The sequence below is a fragment of the Zootoca vivipara genome, chromosome 4 (genome assembly GCF_963506605.1).
Source record: "Zootoca vivipara chromosome 4, rZooViv1.1, whole genome shotgun sequence".
Taxonomy (NCBI): Eukaryota; Metazoa; Chordata; class Lepidosauria; order Squamata; family Lacertidae; genus Zootoca; species Zootoca vivipara.
Window position 1 is genome coordinate 82,053,892 of NC_083279.1, and position 27,767 is coordinate 82,081,658.

Genomic DNA, 27,767 nt, shown 5'->3' on the forward strand with positions numbered 1-27,767 from the left:
CCACACAGGCGTCTTCTACAGCAGGTGCTATGAAGCTTCGAGCAAGTAATAGCAGGAGGACCTGGGAGGTTGTTTTGACTCCCCCTGGCTGGCACCCTTTGGCGCAGGTGCCCAAGCAACCAGGCAGCGGGCGCTGTGCATCCTTGAGCCGGGCTTGTGCGATCTGCTGACTGCTAATCGTTTGCTGCAGGAGACAAGCGAGGAACATCGGCGGCAGCAGCATCACCCAGCAGCGGCAGAGCAAATCCGAGGAGGTGGGCGGAGCAACTGGAGCGGCGGCGCCGCCTCCTTTCCCCTCCCTTTCCTCCCGCGCGCCGCTTTCTGCCGCCAGCGCCTCCTCTCCAGAGCGGATCTGCGCTCAGGCTGCCGCTTGCAATGGAAGGCTTGCCTTCGACCTCCTTGGAGATGAAGAATGGCAACCTCGCCGCGCCGGCGGTTGCAGCGGCGCCGGCGCCGGCGGCGACACCATCACCACCGCCACCACCACCAGCAGCAGCCGTTTCCCCACGATCCCGCCGCAGCAGCTTTCTGACACGTGTCCGGGACAAGCTCTGCTCTTGGTGAGCACAAAAGGGCGAGCGCTGGCACCCGATCAATACCTGTCGAGGGTTTACAACCCGATTTTGAGCAGACTTTAGTTATCTTTACGCTTCCGGGCTGCGCCTTCCGTGGCGCACGTGCTTTTCTGAAGCGGCACGCGGTCGGAAGGCTTTTTGCTTTTGTGTGTGTTTTGGGGGGGGGTATAAGGAAAAGTTTACGTGGGAAGCAAGTTTCTTCACGTTCTGCCGGAGGAATCCTTCCTCTTGAGTAGGGTGGGTTGGGGTTGGCTGGCTGAGGCCGTGCCCTCTGCACATGCTCAAGGCGTACTTTGGTTTTTTTTGCGGTTAGTTCGTGAGCGTGACGGGGTATTCGGGGTATTAGTGCATCCGCCTAAGTCTTAGTGGTTTATGGCTGAATGATACAGAATAAAGAAATTTATTTATTTGGGGAGCAGTGAAGCACATGCTATGTAGGCAGAATGTTCCCGGCTGATGATGATTATTTTGTGTATACTGTAGACAGTGGGGAAGGGCCTTGGCTGCTCCGCATGCCTGCTTGAAACGGTGGAGAGCTGCTGCCAGTCCGTGTGGACAGTACTAAGCTACGTGGGTCAGTCATCTGACTCGGTCTAAGGCAGCTTATGTTCCTAACATTAGATGATAGTCTGACCTGGTATGTATAAGTCAGCTTTCTACACCCTACAAGTGTCTGAAAGTGACCTAGTATCAGCCTGTAGACTTTTAGAGGCCCATATGATCTTTAGGGTGTGGGCAGGGGCAAACCTAGGGATTGGTTAGGTTGGCCCTCAACCCCAGGGCACAAAAATCGCCACAAAATACATCTCCTTGCCAAGGGTGCAAGAGAGCATAGGTACGTCGCCGCTGAGTGTGGGCTGAGATGTTGGTTCCAGTGAACAAGAACAAAATGCTTGCAGCTCGGTACTTGCATGCCCCAACACCTGAGTGGCTGTTGGGTGGAGTAGCCAGAGAGGTGCTGCAACAGAAGCAGTGGGAGGCCGCCTTGGCTGATGGATTAGGTGGCTGGCGATTCAATATTGGATGGGTGTTTTGAATTCCAGGTTTTCTTTGCTCCTTTAAGTGCCTCGCGAGTATCAAAGCAGAGCCCAGTGGAAAACTTGGCATCTATTTGCTTTTGCAAGAAACAGGGTGAAACTTAATGTTTTTCCGTGATAATTGATTTGGTAGTGTGTGTGTGGGGGGGAAGGGTATCTGAGTAGGAAATTCAATTTTTGTGGTGGGGGAGGAACCAGTTGTTGTGAAATTGATTGGAGGATCTGGGGGAAATTAATCTTGGCTGGAATGAGTATTTGAAGCATTAATTAATTGGGTGGTAAACTGTGTGAGAAGACAGAAGTGCCATGGGGTCATGATGAGTCGGACACGACTAAACAACAACAACAACAACAAAAACTGTGTGAACTTTGTAAAAAAACAACAACCAAAAAAACTGAGGGATTGATTTGGGGCATCATTGAAGGAGAAATGATTAGTGGATTCGGTTTGCCCACCCACCCTGCCTTGTGCTCAATTTGTGGTTATGGTCAAGTCACCTACCTTTCCGTCTTACTTGTTTGTCATTGTTGAAATGGGTGTAGGTGCAGGAAACATAGGCTCAATCCACACCTCTCTCTGCCTGGTACTCCGAGATCATGGTCTCTTGAGCAACTGACTTTCTCCATCTTGTCCAATATTCTGTTGTCAACAGCAGCTGGCCAAATGTGTCTGGGAAGGTTGAAGCATGATGGCAGAAGCATCCTCTTTGTCTTAAAAGGTATAATCGCAGGTCTGTGCACAGCACTCGGCAGGGCCTGCCTAGACCAGGCATCCCCAAACTTCGGCCATCCAGATGTTTTGTACTACAATTCCCATCCACTGGTCCTCTTAGCTAGGGATCATGGGAGTTGTAGGCCAAAACATCTGGAGGACCGCAGTTTGGGGATGCCTGGCCTAGACAATCAGTTGATCATAGAGGCTTCCCTGCAAACAGAGCTCACCTGAGGCAAAAGTGGCTGTTTGGGTGGCGCAGAACTGCTACGCTTTTGGGGGAGGGCAAGGCAATGGGGATGTTGATCTCAAGACTGGTAGGGCAATGCGTTTTATTGGATCAGCTTGGTGGAATATGCTTTTAGGACTGGAAATTGCTTTGTTGTTAAGGTTGTACAGAAGGCTTTTTTTCCCCCACCTGAAACTCAGTTCCAGCACCCCACAGGTGGGTGCCATTGCGTTTATAAGAGAACCAGGGTGGTGTTCATGGTGAGGTCTGGCACCTTTTCCTAGAAAAGTAGCACTAGTTGGATGCTTGTATGACAATGGAAGCTGGGCTAATGACCTACCTGGACTGTTATCGTCCCTCTCATTATAAACAGACAACGTCAGAGCTAGATATTGCTGTGCTTTGTGCACAGCTAATGATTTGTTGCAGCTCTTCTGTGAAATTAAGAAGGGTTAAGCTTCTATCCCTATACTGGGACTTGACCAGATTGGACTTCAGACCTGTCTCCCACTTCTGTCTCCTCCAAGATTTGGCTCACCCTAAAGGTCAATTCCCCCCCCCCAATAGAATTCCAAACCAATAAACAAATGAATCTTACGGGGAGGGGGATTGTCTCAGGCAATGCTCTCCTCTTCCAGAGCCAAGTGATATCGGAGATTGATAAAACGTCTTGCTTGAGACCTTTTGATGGAAATTATTGCTCTGTAAGGTTTAAGGTCCAGGCTGCAGAACAGATTGCAGAGGAATTTCTGCTTCTTAAACTGGCAGCCAAGTTTTTTTTCTACTATTCTAAACGAAGAACCTTGCATTACCTCCTGGAAGAAAGGTCAAGTGATAATATTTTCGCAGAATGGCAGGCCCTTGCGTCAAAAGGCCTTCAGACTGCAACATGTCATTGCTGTAAGGACATTATACAACTGTTTCAACTGGTGTTGAAGGCTGAGGCCTGTGAATATAGCTGAAGAAGTAGCTACAGGTTGAAGAACAATTAACCACAACTGAGTAGTTGTTGTTTAGATTCTGTTCTTCAATCTGAAGATTCCAAATTCTTCTTCTTCTTTGGCGATCACTCGAAGCCGAGTAAGATTGTCTTCCATAAACATGGTTTTAACAATGGGTCCGTAAGTGACTGTGGAGGCCAATTATGGATCCACAGTGGGGACATTGGTTTCCAGGTGGGAGTTGATTAGCACCTTTCCCCCTTGCGTCCTGAGATCGAGTTTATTCAAAGCCCGTGACACCTTTGGCAAAGGCTGTTCTCCAACTGGAGTGCTCGCAGGGCAGTGTTTCCCAGTTGTCAGTGTCTATACTACGTTTTTAAAGATTTGCCTTGAGACAGTCTTTAAACCTCTTTTGTTGGCCACCAGCATTGCGCTTTCCATTTTTAAGTTCGGAATAGAGTAGTTGCTTTGGAAGACGATCATCAGGCATCCGCACAACATGACCAGTCCAACGAAGTTGATGTTGAAGAATAGTTCACTGGATGATCTTTGCTTCGTTTATATTTTATCCTCACAATTGGAATGAATTTCAGGAACCCAAATGCTTTTTCTGTGCAGCCTGAGCAGGGGCAGTGAACAACATCATAGTTAATTGTGGAATGAATGTCCGCCAATAAGAAAAGGAAGGTCAGGATAGGCGAGTAGCATACCTGCCAAGTTGCTGTCAGAGAAATAAGGGACCGGGCCGGAAATAGCAGACCGGAAGTAGCGCTGCTGCCATTTTGGAACTGGGCGGAGCATGCTCAGAAGTGACTTTTGATGCTGCTTTGCCCAGTTCCAAAATGGCTGCCACGCCAGAATAAACCGGGGAAAAACAAAAAACCCAGTTTTTTCAGCTAGGAACAGCTGGAAAAATGGGGATTTCCCGGGGAAAACGGGAGACTTGGCAGCTATGGCGAGTAGATATGTGGACAGTCCCTGGATCAAGGGACTTTTCTTATTTAATTTCTCAAAAGTTCTGAACCTAGCTCAAGGTAGTCATCTGAACTAGCCAGGTGTTGGACAGAGAATCAATCAAAGTCAGTCTGTTATTGGAAAAACGAGAGTTTAGAACTTGTCTTACCCCAAAATGGCAACTAGACGTTCTATTTTGGCCACTGTAACATTGGTTTAAGGAACCATTTGGCGCCTTTTTAATGTATCTGAGTTTCTAACACTGTTCCTGTTCTTGATCTCTCATCAGACTTTTTATCCCATTGACTATGATCCAATCTTGGACCAGAGATAACATTGGGAGAGTGCTTTTCAATGCCCTGGAGGTTACATAATGGGGTACTGCAGGGCACTATCTTATATTCAATGCTATTGAATGTCAATACAAAACTGCTGAGAGTGGTCATTAAGAGTTTTAGGGAAAGGTGCCATCAGTATGTTGATGACAGTCAGCTCTATTTCTCCATAGCATCTGTATTGGGGGAGGCCATGCTGTCCCCGGACTGGTGCCAGTGGTGAGATGAAGGAGAGGAAAACAAGCTGAGCTTGAATCCTAGCAAGTCAGGGGCACTGTGGTCAAGTGCCTGAGAAACTGGTCAATTGTCTCCCCTGGATAGGGTTGCATTCTCCTTTTTTGGAGGAGGTTTGCAGTCCAGAGATGTTTCTGGACCTGACTTTGTTACTGGAGGCCCAAGTAGTCTCAGTGGCTAGAAGTGCCACTAGTACATCAGCTACAACTGTTCCTGGATTGGGCCACACTGGTTCATGTAATGGCTTCTTCAGGATTGGGCTACTGCGATGGACCCTGTGTGGGGCTTCCCTTGCAGTTCACGCAGAATGCTGCGGCAAACAGGAGTGAGAGGCTGCCAGCGCTCCCAGACCACGTTCAAGGTGTTGCTTTTAGTAATTTGTGCCGAATGGTTTTTAATATTGAATTTTAAATTATTGTGCCACACCTTGGGGTCGTGTGGCGAAGGGTGGGTACAACATCAATGTGAGACTGTTGAACTTCCATTTAGCACTTAATCACAGTCCTGATCGTAATAAAGAGCTTAATTATATATTCTCTCACTTAGATCAGGGAAGAGGAGTTCTTTAACAGAATCCAGTGCAAATATTAGCAGGTGCATGGGAAAATCACCTTTCATCAGCTTCCGTCCAAAATATATTGAACTTATTGCGACTCCACAACTTCTCTTGCCATTTGTACATGCGGCCCTTCTGGAGTAAAAGCAACTCTTAAGTTAATTTAGGCTTCAGGCGCAACAGTTGAGCGCCCTCTTAATTTATAAACGCCTGCCTGGATTGCCATTAACGTAACGGTTAAAACATTTACCTGCAGTCACATTTGCATGTCTCGCGGTGTGAGTTAATAAACTCACTTAGCTGCTTTGTGAGCTAGAAGAGTGAACTGACGGCCTTTTTTGGCAATGTTTCTGAAACATCGTTGTAGCTTACTCATTACTTCTTAATTTTCTTTAAAATCGAGCAGACTAAAGCTCTCTTAAACAGAAGAGCAGCCTGAAAACTTGAATTTCATAAGAGTTTGAGCCTGATTGGGATTGCTTCCCAAAGTGACAGCAGAGTGATAAACAGGCAATTCATTGGAAAGTGGATGATGCCTCTAAACCGCAGGAGATGCTTTACTTGGCGTGATCCAAAGCCGCTGCAGTATATGAGTGAATATCTGATAAATGCAGGTAGGTCAGGCTTCATCGGACTTCCCCACCTGTTCACCATCTGGCCAGCAGTTGGAAGGGAGAGAGATGGAGGACCCACCTGATTAGCCTGCCTGATTTTCATACATACTGCAGCAGTGTGGAATAAAACTTTGACTGAAGTGAGGCCTGTGCCACTGGAGTGTGAATTTTCAGAATGGACGATGGTGTCATTGTTAAGGAGGGCATTCAGACATTGGGGAGGAGCCAAGGAGGTGCAACCCATATCCATTTATTTATTTATTTATTTAGCAATTATTTGCAAAGATTTATATACCACCAATAAGGGGAATACCATGGCAGTGAGTGAACAAAGCATAAATTTGTCAATAAAATTGCATTCGCAAGACAAGTACAAAATGCCTAACAAATCAGTAGATCAGATTAATACATCCACATGTATTACCCCTCAGGGAAAGCCTGGATGGGTTTTAAGCAGGCGCCCATGTGCCAAATCTGCAGGAGCCTGCCTGACATTCATTGGGAGCGCATTCCAAGGGGCAGGTTCTGCCACACTAAAAGGGCATAAATCGAGCCATTGGATCACAAGCCACTACTAAGAGTGTCTCCCCTGAGGAACGAAATGACTGGGCAGGAGTATACTATACATGAGGCAACTAATGAGTGGGACAAGCTTTTGTGGTCTATGGCCGGCGGAATAAATCAAAGCCGTGCATTGTAGAACTAAATGTCTGCCTGAGATCACTGCCATTACCTCATCCCAGAAAGGAGCCAAAGCAATTAATCTTTACTGTCTTCGCAAAGCGGGCCAGAGAGATGCATCCCAAGTGCTTGGGAGGGGAAGGTTATTTTTCTTTTATTTATAGGCTGATAAATAATAGATAAGAAGAGTGGTAATCAATAGGAATCCCAGTAGCACAATTAGGAGAATTAGTGGAGAGGGAGATGCTGGTTATTCATGTGTGTTTTCTGTTCCAGGTGGAAAACTAAAGTCTTTGCCATTGGCAATCTGCACCGTGCTCATAGCTGCCAAGTTTTCCCTTTTCTCGCGAGGAAGCCTATTCAGCATAATGGAAAATCCCTTTAAAAAAGGGATAACTTGGCAGCTATGACCGTGCTTCTAAAACCCTATACAGTAAAAGGTTATTTAATTCCACACGTTTGCCTTTAATAACATGCCTTCTCATTATTAATCATTTATCCAGCACTTCAGATAGTCATGTCATTTTACCATCTATTAATCTTGCTATTGATCTGCAGGCGATGACAGGTTTGTGCAGCGAAATGTCTTTTACTCGGCCTAGCAATATGTGCAAAACCTGAACTCCCTCCTTAATTATGGTTAAGAAACCATCACTGCCCTAAGCCGATTAACTTGGCTGCTCTCTCTTGTGATTTTAACTGTTCTGCGATGCAGTTAACAAAGGCTTAAGCTATTGTGAACCAGGCACCTGAGGTTTTACTTTGGTTAACATTGAATCATGATTTTACTAGGACCTTGGGAAGCCAGGGTTGAGATCCCCACTCAGCCATAAAGTTTATGTTCTCTAAACTAACCTACCTCACAGGGTTGGTGGAAGGGTAGCATTGAGAGGGAGAGAACCACTTTCCTTGGAGGAAAGGTGGGATAGAGATGTGGTGATGATGCTTATGTGGTGTTAAAGAAAATGTATTTGGCCCTGTGACTTTCATTTCACTGCTGAATTCCCTGGCCTTGTTGTTGTTTAGTCGTGTCCGACTCTTCGTGACCCCATGGACCAGAGCACGCCAGGCACTCCTGTCTTCCACTGCCTCCCGCAGTTTGGTCAGACTCATGTTGGTGGCTTCGAGAACACTGTCCAACCATCTCGTCCTCTGTCGCCCCCTTCTCCTAGTGCCCTCAATCTTTCCCAACATCAGGGTCTGTTCCAGGGAGTCTTCTCTTCTCATGAGGTGGCCAAAGTATTGGAGCCTCAGCTTCACGATCTGTCCTTCCAGTGAGCGCTCAGGGCTGATTTCCTTCAGAATGGATAGGTTTGATCTTCTTGCAGTCCATGGGACTCAACCTACCAAAGAAAAAGCAGCACATTGTTGGATGAATTGTGGACCTGTTAAGTGCTTCAGCAGACATACACAGTGTTAGAAACTCTGATATATAAGCTAGGCGTCAAATGGCTCCTTAAACCATGGTTACAGTCGCCAAAACAAAATGCCTAGTTGCCATTTTGGGGCCAGCTGACTCGAAAATTGTATTTTTTGACCCACATTTTTGCAATACGGCTTTTTGGTTCCTGAAATTCATTCTGATTGTGCAGTTAAAATATAACACATAGAATTCCAGAGGATGTGTTGCTAGTGTGTGAAAAGAGTCAAGATCCAAGGACCCCCAGGTACGTACCTCCAGATGGTGGAGATGTCAGGAGCTATCCCCGGTGCCTGGGCATCTTCACTTGGTCAGTAGCCGGGTGCAAAATGCGTCTGATGAATTTTGAATACTGAACACACTCACGGTCTCTCTCTTTTGCAAGATTGATAGGCTGGAAACATTTTGATAGGACATATTGCACAGGCTTGCAGTTTTCGTCCTGTATTAATGTGTGTTTGTTTACCTCTTTATCGGTTTCCTTATACCTTTTGAAACTTTGACGCGTCATAATTATAGTGTCACGGTCCGCCTTTTGAACTTTCAACTGAAATAACCCCTGTCGTTTCAATTACTCTTTAAACTTCTCTGGCAGCTCCCTAGGAATGAATTAGAAATATGTATGCTACATAAGTAAGTTTAAATGGCAGCTCTTGAGTTTAAAGTAATGAATTCGCAGGTCGGTTTGCAGTGACTCCATAGTTCTCTAAACACAATAAAAAAGCACAAGGAATCTGCTGGAGCAGCTCTTGAACCTGTGAGGTGCTGAGCAATGCGATGTGGAAAATTTTTTGGTTTCTAAAGTAACAGTGGATGGATGCCAACTGCAAATACAGTATTAGGCAAGCTTGGCGGATTCAAAGTTTTTAGCTTTGCTTGACGCAATGTGAATAAAATTAATTGTGACTGTGAGGTGATGGGTTTGTTTTTGTTCTGTGGTGGTTTGTCTTTCCCCCTTCATTATACGTCTCCCCCCTTTATTCCCCCCCAATACATTTGCAGTAAAAAAAAAATTCAATAAAAAATGCTAAACCAGATCATTCTGTTGGGCAGGGGTGGGGAACCCGTGGGCCTTCAGACGTGGCCAGCTTGGTCAAGGGTCAACAATGGTGGCGCTAACGTCTAACAAAATTTAGAGGGTCACAGGCCTGATTTTTCTTGGTACAGTTTCGCCTCGCTGAAGTGAGGTAACAGAAGCAGTTCCCAATTATTGGCATGTGGTTAATAATAATAAAAATGCATGAAGAATAATAATGCTCCTCTAAACTATTCTCATTCGCAGGCATATTGTGAAAACGCTATTCCTGGGTCAGATACTTTCGCTGTTCATATGTGGGACTGCGGTTACAAGCCAGTACTTGGCCGACAAATACCAGGTCAACACGCCAATGCTGCAGAGTTTCATCAACTATTGCCTGCTTTTCCTTGTGTACACAATGACTCTGGCCTTCAGAAAAGGTACAAGTGGGACCTGCCACAAAATTGTGGAGTGCAGTGGGACCTTGGTTCTCAAACTTAATCTGTTCCGGAAGTCCGTTCCAAACCAAAGCGTTCCAAAACCAAGGCGCGCTTTCCCATAGAAAGTGATGCAAAATGGATTAATCTGTTCCAGACTTTTAAAAACAACCCCTAAAACAGCAATTTAACATGAATTTTACTATCTAACGAGACCATTGATCCATAAAATGGAAGCATTAAACAATGTACTGCAGTCACACAATCAATCAATCAATCAATCAGTAGCTGAACTGGGTTCCACACAGTCACAAAAACAAAGCAAAAAGAGCCGCAAAACCCCAAAATAAATAGCAAAAACAGACAGACCTCTGTGTAACACTCAAAACGGAAGTGGGGCACTTAAATCGGAGCACATTTGGCTTCTGAAAAAAGTTTGCAAACCGGAACACTGACTTCCGGGTTTGCAGTGTTTGGGTTCCAAGTTGTTTGAGTACCAAGGCGTTTGAGAACCAAGGTACCACTGTATTCTTGTTCCAGTCAGTCAGCCCATGCCCAGGATACTCCATTCCATTTCACCCTACCTCTGCTCTCAGAATTCCATGCCCACTGTTCATATTCTGTCCTCACGGGGATGTTTTATGGAGAGTTCCCTTCCATATAGTATTTCCCTAAAGGTGCCATTTTTTTAAAAAAAAAACCTGATGATTAGATTTTATTTGTTTATATAACAAGATTTATACACCGCATCGTTTTTTCAAAATTCTCGTAAGAAGTTTACATAAAATAGTGTAAGATAAATACTCATGAGGAAAAAAAACCATAAAACAAACAGGCTTTAAAAACAAGTATACATAATACAGTATATGTTATCACAATATGGATAAAATAAATTTTAAAAGCAGTGCTTCAAAACATTATTTGTGGATTGGTTATTTTTTATTACGATTTTTACTGTTACTCAGATTGGGTGGTGTTTGGTTTTTTTTTCCCAATGGAAAGGTGAACTGTAAACGTAACAGCTAAATAAACTTTTATTGTTTATCATTTTATATCGGTACAAAATATTGGTACTCCACATTTTCCTGAGTAAAACTAGACAATAAAAGCACTGTATTGTAAAATAAAAACGAATGACAAATAGAAATGAGTGGCGGCTAATAAAAAAGTAAACTTATTATTATTATTATTATTATTATTATTATTATTATTATTTATACCCCACCCATCTGGCTTGGTTTCCCCAGCCACTCTAGGCGGGGAATATATCAAAACTTGTCTGGTCAAATGCTTGTCGAAAAGAAAAGTTTTCACATGGTGATGCAAGGCTGTCGGAGAATGGGTGAGGCAGGCCTCTGAGGAGCTTTGGAGCATGTACAGCCCTAGAGAAGGATGCCTCCTTGGTCAAAAAGAGAATGTGTGATGTAGTGTTCAGAGTGTCAGACCAGGGTTCTAATCCCCATTTGGCCACAAAGCTCTCTCGGTGACATTATACCAGTCGCCAGCTCTCTGCCAAACTTACCTCACAGGCCCAAAGATGGAGAGGGGGCGAAGCGCATATGTCACTCTGGGTTCCTTGGAGGAAATAATAATAAAACTATCAAACGTAACTCGGATTTTTGGGGGGAACACAGAGAGAGCTTCTGCAGAAGAGATGGATCAGAGAGCAGACCCATGCCTAAATGTTGACATGCGCGTTTTGCTTTCTCCCCAGATGACGACAACCTCTGGCAGATCCTGCGAAGGAAATGGTGGAAGTACATTTTGCTTGGAGTAGTTGATGTTGAAGCCAACTATTCCATCGTCAAAGCCTACCAGTATACCACCCTAACAAGTGTCCAGGTAGATTAGAGAGCGAAGAGTCTTGTGGCACTTTAAAAATGTGTGTGTGTGTGTGTGTGTGTGTGTGTGTGTGTGTGTGTGTGTGAAGAGCCACCGATAAACGAGAGTGATGTATTGATCAGAGTGATGGGCTAGGCCTAGGGAGACTCGATGTTTTGAATCGCCACCCAGCCTCTTGAAGTTGACTGGGTGACCTTGGGCCAGTCAAGTCACCTGCCTCATGGGGTTGTGGTGAGGATAAAACGGAGGTGGGGAGAAGCTCCTTCAAGGAAAGAAAGGGGTGTAAATAGAACGAGTGGACAGTGAAGAGGCTCAGATAGTCATCACATAATCTCGAGACTCTGTAGGACTGCTTTACATGGGAGAGATGTAAAAAAAAACCACGGATTAGCGTAAGTGAGGATTTGAACTGTGGCCTCCCAAGATCCTACTCCAGCACTGTTTCAATGTTTGAGGGTAAACATCCAGCAGAGTCCTGTCTAAAATTAGGACAGGAGGGATTACCCAATTCATCTGTTAGAAACCTTTTGGTAGATTAAAAAGGTGTCCCCTAGTTAACCGGGTAGCAGGTGCATTTCCTGAAAACTGGCTAATGACTTTTAATACAAATACTTAGAAAACATCCTCCCCAGCTCAAAACATCCTCTCCATGGGAGTCTTCCAGCTGCTTTCTCTGGATAAAAGATACCTTTTTTTTGCTTCGTCTGGTTGTTTTCAATTTGAGGAAGTATTTCTGTAGATTTTGAGGCTTGATAATGGTGAGATGCTCGCTGCTGTTTCCTGGTAATGAAAGCTACAGCAATTCTTGGTATGCCCCACTGGGAGTGAGCACCATTGAACTCAGTGGGACTTACTTCTGAGTAAACATGTGTAGGGCCAGGCTGTAGAAGAAACATAATGCAAGCATTGCAACTTCTGTCCGCCTTAGATAGAGATCCATGAGGGGTTGGCCCCTGCGGAACAAGCTGACGCCAGCAGATTGTTTAAAGGCAATGTTTCATGCCACCAACCTGGCTGTCTCTGTTAAAAATAGCTACAATGCCAAACCTGTTGCTTTCTCTCCTTGAACAGGGTGAATGGATCAAGCAGCGAATGCCAGGTGTAATTTTGTGGGTCAGTGATGCTACAGGAAGGAGACATATTTCAGTGTGTGGAGGGGGGGGGAGTAGAGCAGGGCTGGTTTAACTATCAACACCCCAGGCAATACTGTTGTTCTAAATACAGTGGTACCTCGCAAGACGAATGCCCTGCAAGACGAATTTTTCGCAAGACGAATGCGTTTTGCGATTTCAGTGGAGACTCGCAAGATGAAGTTTCCCATGGCGCGCTTCACAAGACGATTTTTTTTTGTCCCATAGGGTGCCTCACAAGACGAATTTTTTTTATTTGTCTTGCAAGGCACCCTATGGGAAACCGCACTTCAATGCGTTCCTATGGGAGCCGCTTCGCAAAATGAATTTTTCGCTATGCGAAGCGACTCGCGGAACGAATTAAATTCGCCTAGCGAGGCACCACTGTATATGCTAAGCATGCACCAGGAATAAGTGTCGCTGCCCCATCATCAAAAGACACTAAAACCGCTTGGCTAGTTTCGACCTTGTTTAATTTTCTGGTGTCTTCTCATGGATTGGAAACGTCTTAGAGACTTCTTGCATGAAAAAGAAAATGAAGTTATGATATCTGGGCTTGAAGATTGAAGATGCTGTTGGTTTACAGAAGGTGGATTTGTTGGGTGTTATCTTGGAGCGCGTGTGTTGAATAATTCTGTATTATTACAGCTGACAGATGAAGAATTGGAAGTTTCCTCTTTCTTTTTCTTTCCCTCACCCCCTTTCTTTCTTTTTCTTCTTCTCCCTCTTACCGCTCTGCATTTTTATTTAGATCATTTAGACTAGCTTTTTAGTCTTGATACAAAGATATCTGATATTCGTCTTTGCATTTCTTTCCAAATTTCAGTGTAAAAAAAAAATAATGAATTGAAAATTTCCCATCTGGAGGAGTTATTAGTCCTCATGTGCCCTCCTTTTTATGCCTTTCTGTACACGGCAGCTCCTTGACTGCTTTGGGATTCCTGTGCTGATGGCTTTATCGTGGTTCATCCTCCGCGCAAGATACAAACTGATCCATTTCATTGCGGTTGCTGTCTGCCTGTTGGGAGTAGGCACCATGGTCGGGGCGGACGTGTTAGCTGAGAGGCACAGCGAGGAAGGTAAGGGCTGGAGAAAATGTCACGGCAAAATGCGAAAAACATTGTGTCCACGGGAGAGTCCTCTCAGAGTGTTCAAATCCTTCCTCTGAATCAGATTTTCAGTAATTCCAGAATATGTCAAGTATTTCTGCTTCGAGGAAATAATAACCATGTTCTTGTTTCGATGGGGAAATATATGGGCAGGATTCAACTAAGCTGTTGCGTGCACAGAATGAGGCCCTCTTATGTGCAATGGCACTCCTCTTTACCCCTGTGCATCGCCTCACTCCCCCTAAGTCTGCTCCTGGAGGGTTGGGGAGGGGGGAACCCAGAAAAGGTTTGGGGCGTGTGTGTGTGTGTGTGTGTGTCTTGCACACCTACAACATTTAGTACTGTGTTGAATTCCAATCGACGTTCTCTGCTGCTCTGTGCTTAGTTGAGAAAGCCTGAATTCTGAAGTGCTAGGGCTTCGGGTATCACTGGCTGAAAAATAAAAAGATGCATGGAATCAGAATGCCTGAAAATGTGTTGCTGACTACTGCATAGTTCTGAAATGTATATTCTGGCTTGGATGTTAAGGTAAGGAAGTTTGCAGAGGCAAATATTTCTGTCTCTCTCCCCTGGAAAGTGCCTTTGGGAGCCTTCCTGAGAAATGTAGGGTTTGGCATGTAGGGGGCTGGGAGAGTGGGAGACGGCAGGAAACCCTCCACAAACTTTCTTGAGTTAACTTATGTACATCTCTCCCCATCTTTATATTATTGTTAGATTCCAGGTAAAACGCCACCTTTTTTGTTGGGCTTTCAGAGTCTGATAGGATAAGTAATTTTTTTTTTATTACTAATTATGCAGTTCGTGACAACTGGTATAATCTTTCTGTTTTGTTAGGTTTTCATGTTACCATGTTTTTGTTAACTGCCCTGTGAGTATTTTTTGGCAAAGGACAGAAATCTCTAAAGAAAGTAATAATCTTAAAATCCAAGACTCTGAAATTAAATTAATACACACACACACACACACACACAACACACACAATTTATGTTCTGCTTAATCAACAAAACCTCTAGGCAGTTTACATAAAATACACTTTAAAATCCCCAGTAAGATCAGATGTTAAAGACAAGCTTTCCTAAAAACAGTTATTTAGCAGGATATACCACCACTGCCCCTGCTGTATGGCCATGGGTGAGACATAGCTAGCTTTTTTCTTATTTTACAGGGCAGGAAATTTAGCTCAACATTTCAGGGCATCTATTGGGGGCCCCAGTCTCCCAGAGTCTTCCATTATATTGGGTCTTCAAACAAAGCCTGTTCTGTTCTGTTCCGAGGGCGAACTTCCTGTCTCCCTACCTTGTGGTAGGACAGGCAGGTATTATAAGAAGAAGAGTTTGGATTTGATATCCCGCTTTATCACTACCCGAAGGAGTCTCAAAGCGGCTAACATTCTCCTTTCCCTTCCTCTCCCACAACAAACACTCTGTGAAGTGAGTGGGGCTGAGAGACTTCAGAGAAGTGTGACTAGCCCAAGGTCACCCAGCAGCTGCATGTGGAGGAGCGGAGACGCGAACCCGGCTCACCAGATTACGAGTCTACCGCTCTTAACCACTACACCACACTGGCTCTCCAGTGAAATAAAATACTTCAATTAATGATTGTCTGAAGCTACCTTATGCAGTCGGGATCGGCCTGGTGAGCATCTGATGCAGTGCTGACAATACCTCAAAGAACTATTTCCTTATTGAATGGAAATGTACTGAACCTACTTTCATAATGATGGCATCTCCTTTTTTTGCATTTGGGCGAAGGCTTCCTTTCTACTACAGTACCTGTAACATACCTATGATCTCATGTCAGATCTTTCTCACCTGCCATTCAGGCTCCACAGGTTTGCTCCAGTTGGAGATTCTATCCTAGATTTGAAGCCATTCTGCTCAGAAAGGCCCAGAGTTTCCTGGCAAATCTCCAGAGCCTCGCAACAGCAATGGGAGAGGCAGAAATCCACAACCCAGCCATGCCAATAGGAAAAGCTTCACTTGCATCAAATTCTGCTGGCTAAAGCAACAGGAGCCCTGCCAGGGTGAAAAAGCTTGCTGCTCTAATAAGAGCAGCATATTTATTTTTTTTCAGCATTGATTCGATATTGAGCAAGATCCCACAACTGGATCATGTTACAGCTAGTAAAACAGTTCTGAATCCCGAGGCCTCCAAAAGCAAACCAAAAAAGGGTCTGTCCTACTCTTACCATCCATTTAGGAATTTACTGAGAACTTACAGAGATCGATGTATTGATTTTTTTTTTTTACAAAAGGGCTAAATTAGGCTGTTAATGCAAGAAGGGGAACTTAAGGTCTTGTTCTTCCCTTAACTACATTTTGCTTGGTTTCCTAAAGTGCCCAACTAACAGGTAGTACATATTGGTCTGAATATAAGTTGCCCCCAAATGTAGGCCTCATGGCAAAACAGGGATCTTTTTCAAAGGCAGCAAAACAAGATATCCCGACCCACAATTATATGTAAACATAGGCTACACTTAGATTTTATACAAGCCCGGTTTGGGGTGGGGTGGGGTAGAGTCCCATCTATATCCAGACCAATACAGTACTTAAACATTCCACAAAACCATGTTTCAGAAAAGGTTTTGTTTAGAATTCAGATTTCCCCAAAGATCTGATGATGAAGGCTTGTTTAATAATAATAATAATAATAATAATAATAATAATAATTTATTTATACCCCACCCATCTGGCTGGGTTTCCCCAGCCACTCTGGGCGGCTTCCAACAGAAAAATAGAACACAGTAATCTATTAAACATTAAAAGCCTCCCTGAACAGGGCTGCCTTCAGATGTCTTCTAAAAGTCTGGTAGTTGTTTTCCTCTTTGACATCTGTTGGGAGGGCGTTCCACAGGGCAGGCGCCACCACCGAGAAGGCCCTCTGCCTAGTTCCCTGCAACTTGGCTTCTCGCAACGAGGGAACCGCCAGAAGGCCCTCGGTGCTGGACTTCAGTGTCCGGGCAGAATGATGGAGGTGGAGACGCTCCTTCAGGTATACTGGACCGAGGCCGACTTCAAACCATGATATATAATTAACCACAGTGTGGAGTTCTTCACAGTGAGACCTTTGGGTATAGGGCGGTATAGAAGTTAAATAAATTAATAAATTATTATTACTATTATTATTATTATTGGACACAAATGTGGATGTTAATTGGAAGTAGAGAGTTGCATTCAGTGGGACGACTTCTCCACCCCAAATCTGCTCCACCCCCCCACCCTTTGGAGCAGATTTGATGGTGTGTAGAGGCTGCAGAAAGGAGGAGGATGTTCCATTGCACAAGCAGAAGTTCTGCTTGAGCAACAGCAGACAACAACATTGGATAAAACAAAGAAACCTCTGATCTCCTTGTCGCAGGTTTTTTTTTTATCATGATAAACTATGGTTTATAAACTATGGTTTATCATGATGTCCAAACACAGTCATGTCTTCTGAGCTGAAAAGAGAAAATAGATTCTGTGGCAAGTACCCGACACACTTTTTTTTAAATACTCCAGTAGTTTCCAATGTGGTGTAGTAGTTAGACCATTGGACTAGGACCTGGGAGACCAGGGTTCAAACCCCCATTTAGCCATGACACGCACAGGGTGGTCACAATCGCTCACTCTCAGCCTAAGCTACCTCACGGCATTGCTGTGAATATAGAAAATGGAGGAGGAGAACTTGAGTTCCTTGGAGGAAAGAATAAATAGTTGGGGAAATGATCTGTGGTACTTATACCTGATTTTGCCATGAAAAATGCCTGCAAGTTGGATTTTACAGCAGCCTCCCTCTTTTTGTGCATGCCAATTTATATTTTCTGTGCAGGTACCGACGTGGTGATCGGCGACGTCTTAGTCCTCCTTGGTGCTTCCTTATATGCCATTTCGAATGTGAGTGAGGAATACATTGTGAAAAATCTGAGCAGAGTGGAGTTTCTAGGAATGGTGGGCTTGTTTGGGACTATTATCAGCGGTCTGCAGCTGTAAGGATCTATTATACGTACTTTAATTCTAATTAAGAAAACAAAAAAACATCTGCATCACAGAATGATTTCTTCCTTTCCATGAATTGGTGGGTTGTGTTGTTATTAATACATTGCTAGCATTGCCATTAACCTGGTTCAAGAGCAAAGGCGTCTTGTGGGGTTGCCGGGATGCAACCTGGAGAAGCCCTTTACGTTTTAATTTTCTCCCAAATTGGGAGACTAGGCAGACATCACTTCTCTTACTCATCTCCCCACCTCGCTCCACCATCTCTTTCATTCGCTCTACCTCTTCTATCTTCTGTATCAAAAATAACATAAAGTTATAGGGTGGGATCTCTGGGTTGTGACCTGCAACCTTAGGCATCAAAGTATTTACCTGATTTGTTCTTCTCATACCTGGTGTGTCTTTAACTTTCTTTTTGTGGCTTGTGTGCTGTCCCTTGAAATGCCAAATCCTGTAAATGATTATTCATGCAAATTTATCTCCTTGACTTTCAATGAACTAAATGTAGGATTAAAGACAATCTTGGGATTAATCATTTCTGGGCCGGGATCTTGTTTCTCTGGGTCACGTTGCCATCTTTTTAGAGGCAAGAGTTTTCGCATCTTTTACAGATGAGTGGTAAGCACAAACCCAACACTTCTTCCCATTGCTTCATCTCTCCATGCTGAGATTGGTTCACCCCACTGACTTCTGCCCATTATAGTAGTGTTGAAAGGCACCATTGTCCATAGGAAAAGTGACCACCCTATTTTGGAAACGCATCTTTCCAATGAAGCTTGAAGCTACTGTGTTGATAGCTGGCAAAGGGCCCCTAATTGTGTTTCTTAAAGCAATCCTATATGCTGATGGTGAACTCATTCTACAAATATGGAACTCGGTGGGCACAGTTTGCTTAACTGATAGTGGTGGGGGCGGAAACAGGATGGAAAATTTGAGCGGAATGAAATTGAGTTTCCTGAAAGTAGGCGTCATTGTTTTAACTGGAACACTGAACAGGGGAAGTCCACACACTGAGATAGCTCAGTCGGTAGAGCATGAGACTCTTAATCTCAGGATCGTGGGTTTGAGCCCCATGTTGGGCTAAATATTTCTTCATTGCAAGGGCAGTTGAACTAGATGATCCTGATGGCCCCTTCCAATTCTGCCATTCTATGACACTGCAACATTTTGCTGCAGGTCCCATTTTGTATAACCATCTAGGCATTAAATGCACCTTTAAAAAAAATAAGTGTTTATCTACAGTGGATGATGAATTAGTTCCAGCCAAGAAGAATATTATGCAAACATGCCTTTGAATGAGGCAGTCTTGATTCTCCCAAGGGAGTGATTCAATTACCATTTTAATCCCACAGAGTTAACTAAGGCCAAATATGACCTGGTAGTTGTTAATGGATCAACAAGAAAAAGCATGTTTCAATTATTAAACTCTGTTTCTTGATCAGCCAAACACTGCAGTCGCTAGAAACAGGTGGCAGTAGGCCTGTGCGCCGATTGCAGCCTTGGGGCTATTTTATGGGTTTATATTAAAATCCTGAAGATATTCTTAGCAGGGTCCTAATACTGCTGGTCACTGCCTGGAGATCAGCACTGGCCCTTAACATTCAGCAAGGAGATATCCTGCTTCAGCTTTTCTTGGATTGCTAATGTTGGTTTTTTTGGCTAATTATGCTGCATTTTGATTGTTTTACTGAAGTTTATTAGCTGCTTCTGCAGCTCTATCAAGCTGACGAAAGGTGGAATATAATAATTTTATTAAAATAAATATCCGATAAAGTGGGCTTCAGTCAACACAGTTTCAGGTGGCACATTTCCTCTTGTTCCAGTCACTACTTGCGTAGCCCAAATGGTGTCACCCATACATAAGAGGGAGATATCAGTGGGCTTGGGGCAACCCAGAGATTTGCAGAAGTAGGAGTAAGTCTCCCTAATTCAGCGGGGCTTGCTTCAAAGAAAGCCTTCCTAGGATTGATCCATAACCTAAATGCCTGTTTATAATTAACTGTTGATCATTATGAAAACCACACCCCCATATTTTAATGCCGGTGTTTCCCTTTTCTTTCCTCCCCCCTTCTCCCACCTTCCCTGTAGAGCCATTGTGGAACATAAAGACATTGCTTCTATTCAGTGGAACTGGAAAGTCGGTATGTGTGCTCTGAAACACCGAAGCAAATAACCTTGCAATTGCTTTGCACGTAGCTGTGGGGGTGGGACTCCACGCTGCTCCTGGAAAGCTGCTCAGACCCTGGTCAATCCCTAATAGGGTGATACTTGTAATTAGTAAAAGAGGCCCCAGGTTCTCCTATTCACTTCCAAAAGCAGTGTGGGCATCTTGTAAATAGCATTTTTTGTTAAGGAAATTGGCAACTTGTGGTGTGGGGTAAGGAATCATGATGTACATATAAAATCATGTTTGGAGGAACTGGATAGAGATAACCTTCCTCCCTTCCCATTCCTTGTCCCATAATCCTAGAACCTGGAGTCGCCTTGCCAGTTTGACACAACGGAGCACAGTTCAGAGAGGACAAGTGTATCAGTGGCCATTGTCACAATGGCCTGCCCGGAACTTGGAGATTCAGAGCCAGTGTACCTCTCTGAATAGTAGTTGCGGAATAATAACAAGAGTGGAAGGGAACTATTGCTAGTTGTTGTTGTTGTTGTTGTTGTTTTATTATTTATACCCCGCCCATCTGGCTGGGTTTCCCCAGCCACTCTGGGCAGCTTCCAACAGAAAAATAAAACACAGTAATCTATTAAACATTAAAAGCCTCCCTAAACAGGGCTGCCTTCAGATGTCTTCTAAAAATCTGGTAGCTGTTTTTCTCTTTGACATCTGATGGGAGGGCGTTCCACAGGGCGAGCGCCCCTACCGAGAAGGCCCTCTGCCTGGTTTCCTGTAACCTCACATCTCGCAGTGAGGGAACCGCCAGAAAGCCCTCGGAACTGGACCTCAGTGTCCGGGCTGAATGATGGGGGTGGAGACGCTCCTTCGGGTATATTGGGCTGAGGCTGTTTAGGGCTTTAAAGGTCAGCACCAACACTTAATTTCTTAATTTCTGTGTTGGGGCTTCCCATAGCAGGCATCTAGTTGGCCATGCATGGGATGCTTGCATAGTTCGGCCTTTGGTCCAACCATGGAGGGCTCCTCTCTTTTCTTATCTCACTGTAGCTGCACAGGTTTAATGCTCCTGAGAATACACTGTCCTTCTCTTTCCTACTTTTATGCTATTAGCAGCATTTGGTGCCTTAAATGTTAAGCCCTTGCCTTGCAGTGCTGCTCTTCCTGGCCTTTGCACTGTGCATGTTTGGACTGTACAGCTTCATGCCAGTCGTGATCAAAGTAACCAGCGCTACATCCGTCAACTTGGGCATTCTGACTGCTGACCTCTACAGCCTCTTCTTTGGGCTCTTTCTCTTCGACTACAAGGTGAGCAAGTTTTTCAGGTCAATGACATTTGGGGCTAAGCTATGTTCGAGAATTATTGCTGTGGCTTAGCATCTAAACTAGGCCACTCCATGCTCTGTGCTAAAAACAATGAACATTCTGCACCCACCCCAGCAAAATTCTGTCACAGGTGTAAATTGGCATAATTTATCTTACTTTGCATAATTTATCTGGCCATCAGCATTGTTTTGCCTGGTGGTGGTAGTTGAGGGGAGTGACTAGGATCTTTGCAGAACACAGAAACCTCGTCTCGTGCCTCCTCTGGCTTATGTTATATCTCAATAGGCACTGCCCACTTATTTCAAGTATATTGTTGCAGGTATGAGGTCTAGGAACTTGCTTCTAAAACAACACACACACACACAAAAGCTGTACTTTGGGGGCAGAATTTTGTGCTCAATATCACAATGACATTTTCTTTCAGCACTCTTACAGCATTGTAGCACGCACATGCAGGCATGACTTTAATTGGCTCTAATAGTCTTGCTCTAATAGTTTAATAGATTACTGTATTTTATTTTTCTGTTGGAAGCCGCCCAGGGTGACTGGGGAAACCCAACCAGATGGGCGGGGTATAAATAATAAATTATTATTATTATTATTTTATGATTGCTCTAATAGGGATACGGGTGGCGCTGTGGTCTAAACCACAGAGCCTAGGGCTTGCCAATCAGAAGGTCTGCAGTTTGAATCCCTGTGACGGGAGCTCCGTCCCAGCTCCTGCCCACCTAGTAGTTCAAAAGCACGTCAAAGCAAGTAGATAAATAGGTACCGCTCCGGCAAGAAGGTAAACAGCGTTTCCGTGCGCTGCTCTGGTTTCGCCAGAAGCGGCTTAGTCCTGCTGGCCATATGACCCAGAAGCTGTCTGTGGACAAACGCCGGCTCCCTCAGCCTATAGAGCGAGATGAGCACGCAACCCCAGAGTCGTCCGCGACTGGACCTTTACCTTTACCTAGTCTTGCTATAGATGTGAATTTAGGGACAAAGTGCATCATGCGATCATCTATGACAGGATGAAAGTTAATTATAGTCTGGTCTGCTGTGTATGTAGGTTAATAATTGCATGCAATACGGTTAACATGATCTTTCCTCCCTGACGTCACGGACTGAGCTGCTTGATGGAATTGCAAAGGCAAACCATTCTGAAATAAGCGAATCCATGGGAAACGCATTAAGTTAATTAGTGTCGGAACATTCAGACCTGGCCAGGTCAGCCAGTAGCAGCCTTTGCTTCTAAGACCAATAAGTTTCTGTGAGGATTAGGGCATACTTTCCACACTCCTAAAGCTTCATTCAGTCACCTGCCCATCAGCATGCAGGGTAGCTCAGTCAGTCGAGCATGAGACTCTTAATCTTAGGGGTTGTTGGTTTGAGCCCCACGCTGGGCAAAAAGATTTCCTGCATTTCAGGGGGTTGGAGCAAATGACCTACTTGGTCCCTTCCAGCTCTGTGATTCTATGATGCTGATGAATTTTCATGCCTCTGCCTGTCAAGTGCATTCTTTGTATGCATAAGGTTCCCAGGTTCAGCCCCCAACATTTTCAGGGAAGGCTTGTGCCACAAACCCTGGAGAACAGGCTGCCCGGTAGCACAGACCAGCCTTTCCCAGCCGGTGCCCCCAGATATTTTGAGCTACAACTCCCATCTTCCCTAATCATTGGCCATGGTGGCTGGAGCAGGTACAAACTGTAGTCTGAAACATCCGGGAGGCCACTGTCAACAATACTGAGCTAGATGGACCAGTGGTATAAGGGCAGCTTCCAGTGTTTCTATTTATCGAATGATGGGTTCATTCCAGCAGGCAATTCCTCAGTGAGCAGTGAACCCACAAGTGTGGCTAATATGCATTAGGTGTCCCTTATAGCTCTTTAGCAACCCTGCTGCACACAGGATTATTTTAGACATTTGTTTATTAAATTTGAATACAGTACCGTCCTTCCCACCCAAAGATCTCAGGGCAGTTCATAGCATAAAAATGCAAACTGGAAATACATAATGAAACAAAGTCGAAATACATAATAAAAGCAAAAGGATTTTGTTTTTGCACATTGTGCCCTTCTGCACAAATGGCGATTGTGACCTCTGGTAGCGGTGATGGGGATCTAAATCTACAAGAGCCAGTCCTTAGTACTTTCCCAGCACTCTGTCACTTTCTAACACGACCAAGAGACAGAAGCCAGGCCTAAGGAGACAGGGAGACATGCTTAATTCTAAACGGCTGTGTTTATCAGAAGCACGGAATAAATTTGTGTAGGTTTCCTAAAGTGCATCTTTTTACTTTTAGCAGGAGAAAGTCTGCCCCCCCTAGATGTAGGGCCCCCCGTGATGTGAGCTTTACTCCAAAATCGCAGGAGGGCACTACCCTCCCAATCCCCGCATTGCATTCTCCTGTGTAAATATAGATGGCTGGGGTTCTAAAGAAGAACAGTTGTTATGGCCCCAGACCAGGACTCCCAGCAGCATCCATTAGCCGATCACTTTGGCAAGGGATACCTTAGCTTCTCCCCTAATTTGGGTGGGTTCCAGCTGGATGCTACACAACATGGTGGGATGATGATACAGTGCCACCTCCACATCTTATGGGCTTGGTGCAGTGGTGCTACTACAGCCATTTCATTATCATGGTCAGTATTATCACCACCATCATTTATTACTTGCACTCCTCCCATCTGGCTGGGTTGCCCCAGCCACTCTGGGCAGCTTCCAGCACAATATAAAAAGAACGCAATGAAACATCAGATATGCCATGGAGACCTTGCCCATTATCTCAGAAGTCCCAGATAACTGGGCGCTGCTTCTGCTGTGCTTGTTCCTACAGTCAGAGAGAGAGAGAGAGAGAGAGAGAGAGAGAGAGAGAGAGAGAGAGAGAGAGAGAGAGAAAGAAAGAGGAGGTCGGGTGGAGTTTTGCTTCAAAGGATGACTCCTTTGCTCTGTAAAGGCTAAAGTCTGGCACCAGGAGATTGACAGTGGGGTATCCCCTATTTTAAAAATAATGCCCAGGAGCGATGATGATGATGATGGATTATATTTGCATCCTGCACTTAGGAGCCCAGAGCAGCATACAGAGAAAAAGAGGCAAATTATGGCTTTGAAAATAGGCAACATAATATCAATAGAATAATTTAAAACACAGAATTCATGGCACAACACACAAGGAACAGCTGGCCATCAGCCACATTCAGCCGCCTGCAAAGACCTGGACAAACAAGAGGGTCTTTTGCAAATCGACAGAATACAGGGCCTCCTGGGAAGGGAGATGTGTTCCTCATCTCCTGGAGGCTATGCCCCGTTTAGAAGGAGCCGTGGGTTGGGCCAAGTGTTGAAATAGAGGTCCTGTTTTCCTCTTCCCACCTCCCTCCTTCCCTGCCTTCCCTTCCCCTTGCTCAGACACCGGTCACTGCATCAGCAATGAACAGTCAGGTGGGCAGTAAGTTTGAGCAGGGGAGCAAAGGGGGTAAATGTAGCTGTGGGTAAAGAGATAAGAATTTTCCGTCTCTCCCTGTCCACCAAATCTCACAGGCCTTTTGGGTTAAGTGGGAAAGGTGCAAGTGAAAAGGTGTTGCGATGTTGTGGCATGGTTGTGTTTTACTATTTCTTTTGGAAGCCTCCCAGAGTGGCTGGGGCAGCCCAGTCAGATGGGTGGCGAATAAAAAATAAAATCATTATTAATTCTAGGATTATTATTACACCTCTGCCTCCCGCCGCCCTTAGGCAATTTAAAGAGGTGTCTAGGCTAAAGGCAATTTTTTAAAAGTATATAAACAGGCATCCCTGAAACAATTTTGAAATACAAATGTACAATAAAAATACTTAAAAATCAGAACAATTGGCAACATGGTAGAAAGCAGCAGAAAACAATGCCAAGCTGATAAAAGTCCTGTATTACTGCTCAGTTCAAAGCCACGGCAAATAAAATGAGTTTTAAGGTGATTTTTGTGGCCGCAAGGCATTTGTGTATACAGGCGCCCTGATTCTTCCTCTCTTTTCTATTTTATCAGTTTTCAGCACTGTATATCCTGTCCTTTGCTGTCATAATGATCGGATTCATCATGTATTGCTCAACGCCGACCCGCAGTGCAGAGGCCGCCTCGACCAGCTTGCCCCTGGGATCCAGTACTGGGTTTGACAATCTTGCCTTGAAAATTGAAGAGAACCACCTGAATGTGTCCATCGTCTCACCTGCACAACACAGCAAGGAAGGAAGGCAGACAGAGGAAGCGCCAGACACAAAACTAACCGTCTTGTGAAGCGCACAGCCTCTCAGCTGCCGGAATTACCTTGGAAATGTCAGTAAACAAGAGATAATGAATGTTAAGCTGCGCTAGGTTGGATTAAACTGGAGAGATGCCTACGGTGGAGTTTGTGGTCATGCCAAAGTCTAGAATTTCACCGCGAGATAACGAGGACCGGATCCTTAGTCGAACCACCTGTACCAAGTCATGTTCACTGAAGATCTGTCCTTGGAGCCGACAGGGAAATAAAAAAGGTAAGGGCAACTAAGGGAATGACTAACAATGCTCTCTGTAGAGAGAGAAAGAAATCAACACTGAAGAAACCAAATTGCACTCATTTTGAGTAATTTATCTAATGTCCAAGGTTTGCACTTTGAAGGACTGTGGAATATTTTTTGGCAAGAACATGATTGGCAAAAGGAAAAAGAGAGGGAAGAGAGACTCGAAACAGGTTAGATGGCCAGTACTGAAAGAGAAGCTGGAAACTGTAAACAGAGAGAGAGAGAAAGGCATCTGTGAAGAGCTGTGAATCCTTGTCTTTAGACCACTAGACCATGAGGACTAGAAACATTTTTTTTAATATATAAAAAAACTGAATTGGTTAACCATTTCCTACTCCTACACAGTTAAAATTTCAGAGTTCGTTCATCATCTTTGCAATAATTGAACCTTAACACTTGGAGACTGGGAAATTGCACTGGCAACTGATGCTGATTGAAGCAACCTGGGATGAACCCATCTGAATTAAAGGATGCACTGGGCCTGCCTCCCTATTGGCACTATTTCTGTCTTCATTAAATTGTCTCGTCCTTTTGGATCTCAGATATACTTTAGAGTAGACCACCCCCCTTCTGGTGGCAGAGAGCTCAGCAGGTGAACACTCGGTGTGTTTTAAGTTTGAGGGATGCGAAATCCCCTGTGTGTAAATCAGCTTTTTGGAAATGTGAAGGTGGTCTTTTTCGCCACGATAAATAATGTATCGAGCCACACACACACACACACATATATATATTCACTAACAATTTGCCTAATGGTGTACACCTCTGCAGCTATAAGATATGCTTTCAGGACCAATTGTTCATTACCTATGCACATCTTGTAACCATGTATATTGTTGAAGCGTAATCAATATTTGGGCCCTTATCCAGCGAGAGATTAGGATGCACAGATCTATATGCGTGTATCCCTACTCGGATGAGTTTCGGGCCCAAAACGGTGTCCATCGTTTCCAAATCCAATCCAATCCGGAAAAACAGGTTGAATACTTCCGGGGAGAAGGTATTTGATTTCGGCCGCCTTGCTTTCCCTCCTTCCCAGTCGAACAACTTACTGGTCCTGTTTAAAGTATTCAGCTGGTCTACGTGTTGTGCCTAAAGGTTTGGATCAGCACTGTAGTATTGGCAGCTTTTTCACACTCTCCAGTGCTGTTCAACAGAAAGCCACATGCCTGCATCAGATCATCAGCTCTGACACCAGTTGTTAAGAGGGAGGGGGGTACCAAGACTGAGGGCAGAGGTCTCGTACCCATGTTCCCCATCACCACCAACGATTGGCTCTAATGGAGCTGACAGCAGGGGTTTGGTGACAGGAGATATTTCCGGTTCCTGGATATATGGTGTTCATGCTCTCTCCCACTTAACTTCTCTGCAACGGCACTCTCTTCTGTTTGCGGGAGTTACCTTGCTTTTTTATGGATTGGAGCAATTCTAGTTACCTCATTGCTTATGAGCCCTGCTGCCCTTTTAACTCATCAGTTGCAGCAGTTCCTTGAAAGTTTTCTGTGTTAACATTTCTCCAGCTGTGCCATAATATTATTAATTGTGATAAATAGCTTTTGAACAATGGTTCAAGCCCAACACCGTTGAATAAGAATACTGGAAGCTGATCCTACAACACACTGATAAAGTTGCTTTTTAGGCTGGGTCCTTATCGAAATGGTTATTATCCCAGTTACCAGGTAGGTAACCGTGTTGGTCTGCCGTAGTCGAAACAAAATTTAAAAATTCCTTCCCGTAGCACCTTAGAGACCAACTAAGTTTGTCTTTGGTGTAAGCTTTCGTGTGCATGCACACTTCTTCAGAAGAAGTATCTGGTATCTGAAGAAGTGTGCATGCACACGAAAGCTCATACCAATTACAAACTTAGTTGGTCTCTAAGGTGCTACGGGAAGGAATTTTTTAATTTTTTATTATCCCAGTTTGACTAGAATCTGAGGAGAGTTGCTCATTTCACCAACTAAATATTTAGGGCTGCAATCTGCTGCATTGAAACTATTAATTCAGAGGTGTTTGTGTCAGG

The 27,767-nt window shown here is 44.5% G+C and overlaps 1 protein-coding gene across 1 annotated transcript; it reads left to right on the forward strand.

The window, feature by feature from the left end:
• The first annotated feature begins 328 nt into the window (after window positions 1-328).
• On the forward strand, window positions 329-27,563 carry SLC35F2 (solute carrier family 35 member F2). The gene is made up of 8 exons (XM_035116047.2): window positions 329-560; window positions 9,571-9,746; window positions 11,458-11,585; window positions 13,635-13,794; window positions 17,632-17,788; window positions 19,884-19,936; window positions 21,065-21,219; window positions 25,236-27,563. Exons 1-8 carry the CDS (start codon window positions 376-378, stop codon window positions 25,482-25,484), a joined length of 1,263 nt encoding a protein of 420 aa, XP_034971938.2. The 5' UTR covers window positions 329-375; the 3' UTR covers window positions 25,485-27,563.
• The last annotated feature ends 204 nt before the right edge of the window (window positions 27,564-27,767 follow it).

Bases quoted from the DNA above. Each gene is read 5' to 3' on its own strand.
- SLC35F2 (XM_035116047.2), top strand. From the start codon at position 376: ATGGAAGGCTTGCCTTCGACCTCCTTGGAGATGAAGAATGGCAACCTC. The intron at 9,747-11,457 runs GTACAAGTGGGA...CTTTCTCCCCAG, and splicing joins GACTCTGGCCTTCAGAAAAG to ATGACGACAACCTCTGGCAG. The intron at 13,795-17,631 runs GTAAGGGCTGGA...TTTTCTGTGCAG, and splicing joins TGAGAGGCACAGCGAGGAAG to GTACCGACGTGGTGATCGGC.